This window comes from Teleopsis dalmanni, chromosome 2 (genome assembly GCF_002237135.1).
Source record: "Teleopsis dalmanni isolate 2A chromosome 2, ASM223713v2, whole genome shotgun sequence".
In the NCBI taxonomy this organism is placed as follows: Eukaryota; Metazoa; Arthropoda; class Insecta; order Diptera; family Diopsidae; genus Teleopsis; species Teleopsis dalmanni.
In genome coordinates, this window is record NC_051847.1 from 241,720,565 (window position 1) to 241,727,986 (window position 7,422).

At 31.9% G+C, this 7,422-nt stretch overlaps 1 protein-coding gene across 1 annotated transcript in view; it reads left to right on the top strand.

The window, feature by feature from the left end:
* The first annotated feature begins 833 nt into the window (after window positions 1-833).
* The window catches only part of LOC119677150 (zinc finger protein 1-like), a 30,466-nt gene continuing 23,877 nt past the window's right edge, over window positions 834-7,422 (top strand). The window contains exon 1 of the mRNA XM_038088416.1: window positions 834-885. Coding sequence (XP_037944344.1) covers window positions 834-885 — 52 coding nt within the window. The remainder of the gene's footprint in view (window positions 886-7,422) is intronic.

The window sequence follows — 7,422 nt, forward strand, 5'->3', positions numbered from 1 at the left end:
TGATGCACGAGTGATGGTGAAAACTCGAACGTAGCTGAAAAAAATGGAGAGACTTGCTTCGTCAGGTCGAAAACCGATAGTGGGTTGTTATGGCCATTTGAGTAATTAAAATTAATGAGTTAGTTGTAGATTACTATGTTCCACATAGTTGAATAATTGGATCAACTACTTTGCAAAATTGTAGGCTTACTTATTGCCTGTGAATACAGATAAAATCTAAGTATTCATATGATCAACATTATTGGTGACCAATTGTTTTAATGTAATTTAAGGCTCATTAATTTCATCTAACAAATAAAGTAATCGTAAAGAAGGGAAAGCAATAAATAATAAAATAATTCCAGGCGCCCTCCAAAGCAGTTCGCTTCTTTTCTTACTATTTCAAAGCGGAATAGTCAAGAACATAACTTTCAAGTAGACAATGCTTTGATTGCAACTGGACTATATATTAAGGTACAGATGTGGGTACTCTTAATCGCATTGGCTTAGGTTTTCAGCTCACCCAATCAATGTGGGTACTCTTAATCGCATTGGGGCTTAGGTTTTCAGCTCACCCAATCACCCGATCAGGTGAGCTGAAATTTCAATGATTTAAAACGCAGCTTAGAAAAGAATGGATGGTACAACCAGTGGTAGAGATTGTGAACTTGAGGTCAAAGCTACTTCACCCAATCCTATTTTTGCTTTGAAATCATCTATATACAGCGGAATCGCTCACTTTTATTTAAACGGATGCTGTTCTGAGTTCATTGTTTGTGTAAATGAACTAGTTAGTTATATAGTTGTGTTCAGAAGCTCAGAAAGCCGTTTTGAATCCACAAATCCTCATAATAATGAGTAATAAAGATAAGATCAAGGTAGAACCAGACAGAGGCATTGATAAAGGCAAGAATCTGGCCAATGGGCAGGCTTGAGATATCGCCGAGTTTGTTGAAGAATGGGGCCTCCAGAAACTTAAGCGAAGTTTTGGATAAGCTTGGATATAGACATGACAGGTATTTTGATGTTCTTTCTTTGATAGCTGGTAGACACACATTGCACGAGATGCCACGGGTTAGGCCAAGGCTAGGTCAATGCCGTCCTATGGTCCAGTGCCGCGTAATGACAGATATTAACCTAGATACCTATGATTTGCTTCTGTGTAATAAGTCAGTGGTTCTACATTTGGAATAAATTGGCCATGTAGCGCTTGACCTGACTGCTGAGGCGGCAAGGGCCCACACACTTTTTGCCTTTCGCATAAAATAGTCATAAATCAACCTGTGATCGTAGCTGGCAGGGCCACCCAGGAACCCAAACTAAAGTTACCTTGAACCTCTAACTTAGTGCATTAATTAATTTTTTACATTCTTGTACTAATCTGTATGAAATACAGACTAAATATATATACTACATTTTATATTTCAACAACTGTCTTTTTATTGGATGAATTTATTGACTAGTTTCGCTAAATTGATTGTAAGAAATAAGTTTGGAATTTTTATAGAAAACGATTTGTGTGTAAAACATTAAGGCTATAAGACATAAAAAAAATTATGTAGTTTACAGATAATGCGATCAATAATTTAAAAATAAATAAAATTTTAAAATTCTTTACAACTTTTATAGATTTTAGCAATTATAGGTGTGTGCTGGTGTATAAATATTTTCTCAATCTTATGGATTTGAAATTTTAAATCAATAAAAAATCAGCCATAAAACGCCTACAAAAGTTTGCTAATAAATTCCTAAAAAAGTCACTCATTTGCGTATTAAGAAATACTTTATAACATAATAATTTCAGATTTTAGTCCTTTGTTGCGGATACACGCGTAAAAATGTATCAAATATTTAGTATGTGTTTTTTATTTAGTTTGGATGGCGCAGATGTGGAACGGGCTGAGGGGCACTGTGAGCGTACGTTTGGTCATATGGACGTGTATAATTTACATTAATGCCGACACTTTACAACTTGGCCACCACAAAATAAGCAATGATTAATGTTGATCCACTGCGGCAGTGTCAGTTTTGGTGAGGCTCGATTTACTGTGGCTTAGCTTGGTTCTGAGAATGTGCACAATATAGGAGTTTGCGGCTTATGCTGGAGTGGAACGTGTATGCATAAATCTATGCGTTGACATTTAACTGCCGTTTTTATTTTCACCGAATGAATATGGTTCGGCCAATGTAGTCTTTTGTATCCTTTCGGCTTGTGGTGTCTCTCGTAATTTGTATCTTTCTTTTGTATGAAATTATCTTTCCGCCACTTAAAATGCACAAAGTTGAGACATTCAAGTGAAATATCATAAAATTAAAAACAAATTACTTTGACGCATTCTATGTACCAGAAACGTTTAAAACAAAAATATACCCATTTGAGTTTTTAACACCAAAATTAATCATAGCTTTTAATGAGCTCCTTTGCCATGCTATCTACCTCTGCTCATTTCGACTCATTTAAGAAACGGTCAAGAGCGCCCAAGTGTGCCATATGCCCTCGGATTGTGATATATATGCTGCCAGATACATAAATATACGCGTATATGTGTAACAATGTCACAAGGGTTCATGCCAATAAATCTGTTAGCAATGAGTTATGCATAAAGATATAAATTAAAAGCGAAATTGTGCGTTTTAAGATTTATGTTAAAGAGACTTTGCCGATATGCAAGTTGGGTTATGGTACGGTTAATGTACGCTATAATTTAGAATTTGAGTATAACATACTCTGCTTTTCTATTTTATAAGTTTAGTATAATATAATAATGCGTTCATACAGATCTACATATTCATCGCCCATTAATTTCTAATCATCGTTCAATTTTTTCTTAAAATTTATTTTTTTTCTCCAAATTATTTTATTTCGTTCATTAAATTAATTGTTTGTTTACTAATATTTCATTTTAAATCAGTCGAACTACGAACTCAGCTTAATGAAACCGGCTTAGAAGCGTTTAATTAATTCGATTTTTAAATTGTATCGCATTTTAATGAGCTTTAATGGTTTCGATTTGGCATGCAAATCAAAAATCTTTGCGACCACCCACGTCGTCTATCGGTAATACGTGAAACCATCTCAGTTTGTTGTTCGCTAGCGAGTGCAAAGTGATGAGCCAGACTAAGTGTTTCAATAGTAAGGCAGACAAGCAGACAGACGGACTACCAAGCAGACAGACATGCTGCTATCTGTAGCATTTATTTTAGCTGCATTTGTAGCACAGCTCATTACGCCTGCGCATAATCATCCTCATTGACAGAATCAAAGACACAAATCATCAACTTCATTTGTTCTCGTAAAACCCATCAAATTGCTTTGATTGTTGGCTGTGCTGCACAGAGAGCGGTGCGCTGATATTGCCATATTTAACATATCATTTAGTACTAGTTTATTGCTACAAAATATTGAATATGTGATTTTCCTGCTTTTGCCAGCATTTGCCGGCATTGCCAACATTAACATATACGCCGTGGCGTATAAACCGTCAGTTGCCGTACTTTCAAGTTGACAAAAGTGTGGGCTCAGGCATGGATTTTGCTCGCATTTATTAATGGAGCTCTTTTTTGCTCTACGGCATAAATCTATGGAATAAATTGACAATTTGCTTCACAATGAAAATATTAGTTTTCCTTATTTGCATAAGCAAGCACTTACACTGGTTGGAATAAGGAATAAAAAATTTTCCGGTTAATAGAGGAATCTAATTTTTCATGGATTATGAAATGCTTGAATAAATTTTCTAGAGGAAGAAAACCGATTTTCTTATTTTATAAATAAAGATATTATGCCGAAAGTGTATAAAGGGGGACGGAAATGGTTTTAGTAGAGTGTTTTGGTAACAGACTAAGTTACACAAAACTGATGAGAAATAATTTAATTATTAGAGTTAATTAGAAATTATTTTTCTTTCTTAAACCTATATATATTGTTTATATCCATGAAAATAATGATCTTCAGAACAGTGGCGTAACTACATTTTTTAAGCCCATAAGCGCATTCTAACTAAGGAGCTCCTACTAATGTCTTTTTATACCCTTTATACGAAAAAGTGTAGAAAAGGTATATTAGGCTTGTCAAGATTTTCATAACGTCTGTTTGAAGTCTTTTTCAGTATCTGAAAAATGTATCAATTTATTCTGTGTATCACAATTAGCAAAGGCATCATTTAAATCGTTTACTCTTTCACTTTTGTTTTCATTTATTTTTAGAAAATTGTCTAGTTTTGGTAATTTCTTTAATGTTAATAATAATGCATAAATTTATGATGAGGTCCCCTAAGTTCGGGGGCCCGAAAGCGTTGCTTCCAGTCGCTTCCATGTAATTATACCACTTAAAAATTTTTAGTTGTTTATCATAAATTATTTAAAGCCATGATCACATCCTGAGTTACTATTTAACTAAGGTGCACAGAACTAGAGAAAATAATTTTTTCCTATAACCTACATATATAACATAGGATTAATGTTTATCTAAACAATGATCACAAGACTTATAGTTTCTAGCTATTCAACAGAAAATATTTGTAGCTACTATCTAGTAGTTACTAGTTTACCATTCAAATTGAGATACCACGGTTTTCTTCCTTAACCTATATAATAAGGGGCTTATATTCATCCGCACAATGTATGAATTACAACTGTCTAGTTGTTTATCATACATTACTTAAAGTCTCAATATGGTTGTTACACAAGCCTGATAATTTATTATAGACCATAGTTCTTCCCAATAATCTCTACTGCACAGTGTTTATATGCATCTAAAGAACAAAGTTACGATTCACAAGTCTTAAAAGTTTTTAATTATTCATCTCAAAAAAACTGAAGAGTAGAGTTCTTAAAATATCTACAGTAAGTCAATATAATCCACAAGAAATTATTAGCTGCCACGTACACTATTAACTGTCATCTTTTAAGATGGACTTAAAGACACTGATAGTTGTGGATTCTGTAAAAAGCAATAAATTTTCGTCCATCTTATCTGCTTGTACTTTGTGCTATTTAGAAACAAGCTCAATACATCTATTCGACTTTCATTAAAAATATTAAGTCTAGAGAGATTTTGAAACACTGGTGTTTGAAATCGACATGATTTATGGTAATATTATAATATAAATAAATATTAATTTATATAATAAATGTAAAAATATCATTATATTATTATATGTATATTATAATTATATAAGTAGTAAAAGCAATATAAAAAAAAATATTAATAAACAGAAAAGTGTAAAACATTATTTAATTTGATTGGAAAAGAAAAACCTTTGATAATTTGACAATATATTTGACATAATATTTAATAATATATTTCATAATAATAAAAATGTTTAAATAATTTTGTATTTCTACTACTTACTATTTTGATTAAAAGTGAGTTTATCACGAATATTACCATGGGATGGGTGCCACATTTAAATTGTTCCAATAAACTTATTATCCTTGAACTCAACAATACTTGAAGTTACCCTTTAACTCAAAAGTGGCAATATTTTCGATTATCCTTAATTAAAGGCAAATCGTGAAAATAATAAATTCGAAACCACATAAAATAAAACTTAATTATATAAATTTTGACAAAGTCGCCATATTGTTAGTACATCGTATTATTATGTATGTCAATTTTATGTTCCAATTATTAAGGGAGTCCTACAAATCGGCGCGTGACAATAGGACATTATTCTAAAACACACTTTGTGACGCTCCTTGTAAAAAACTACAACAACCCTATAAGAGAAAATATCAATATTGGAGCGTAGCATGCCAGAACACCAAAATATGAAGGTAGTTCCTGGGGAAGCACAGAAGACCAAAGCGCACCATGTGCAGACAAGGGTTACTTTGAAGAAAATTTATAAAGTCTCGCTAGAGAAAGTACTCTCGTATGAATGCGTGGATGGAGTTAATTATGCTTTAGTATAAAAATATTTTTCATTCTTACAACGTAAAATGTGTCCCTTTACAGAGGGGTAAGAAATTGTTAAAATGAAGTTAACTAGGCTGACATAGAGGAGCTATGACTGCATAGAATTTGTTTGATTAACATTAAAACTAAATTAGGATTAGACAATTTTTGGCTTATTTTTCTTTTTATTTAGTAAAATTTTTAAAAATTATTTAATATTTTATTTGAAATTTTTAGAACCCTTTTTGGGATATTCAAGCGCCTGGTATGGAATATACTACTTCCATTTAAGCGTCTAGTGTCTGCATTGCTTGTGTTAGAAAAATTTCACTGAAATAGGTGTAGTTCAAAAAATTTTTACTTTCATTTTTTTTGTCCTGCCCTTCACGGAGTTTTATTTTATTTACTTGCTACTTTAATTATGTAATAAAAATATTTTATTTACATTTGACATATGGAAATGTGTATTTTATTCCGTTTCTGTGCAATATCCTAGATTATTTTGTTGAAGAATTTTTATGCGAGCTTAGTAATTCGCTCGAAACGGAAGTAACTTGTTAACATGCAAAACAACTCTTAGTTCAGCCTAAATATTGGCCTCATACTACTCCATTCGCCGGTACAGTGCGGTTTCGTTAAGGCGACCGCAGGTAAACTAGGCGCTAAGCCGCCGTAAGCTAATGTTTCAGTGGAATTCCTCGTAATGTTAAACAAACTCATTAAAATTTAATGACGTGTAGCTACAAGAAAATTAATCGACATGTGAGCTTTACATCAACTGATGGTGTAATTTACGTATAAATTAAGTTGTAATTGAATAAATAGCACATTTATTGCTGGCATACATATATAATTATCATCAGACTTACTCTGATTCTACAGTTTGTGAAGCAAATCCATAGAGTTAACAATAGAGTTAATTAAATGTTAACTCTTAACATGAAATTATAACTTAACGATATGGTGTTTCTTTTTAATTAAAATAATTAATGATTTTAATAAAAGCTAAAATAGGTCACTGTAATTAAACCGAACCCTAAAATCCGATTTGTTAAGGTTTTCAAATGCCAGTAAAAAGACATATAGGTATTTGCGTAAACTTTGTGTATATTTACGCCTTGATTTGAATTGCTATTAAATTTTATTTGTTCTTCATTTGATATCACTTTTAACCCTTCTGTTATCTGTATCCTTATTAGTCACGCATGTCCAGCTTAGTGCTTAATAAAAAGGACATCATGTCATTGTAAATAAGTAAAAATGTCATGAAGTACGAGAGAATATTTCGAAAAGCAATAAACACATTACAAAAATTTCATCTAAAAATTTAATAAAATCGTCAAGGATACCAGAAATTTTATGGAGCCGCGCCTTTAATTAAAGAGAAATACAATGAAAATTAAATTAAAATTATTATATGGTATACTTGTACATTAATTAAAAAGTGTATATTACATAGTTTGTGGACAGTTAGATATGCGACAAAGTTATTCAAATAAGTACTAATTTTGGATTATGGAGTATTAAGTAGATTACTAGTGAAT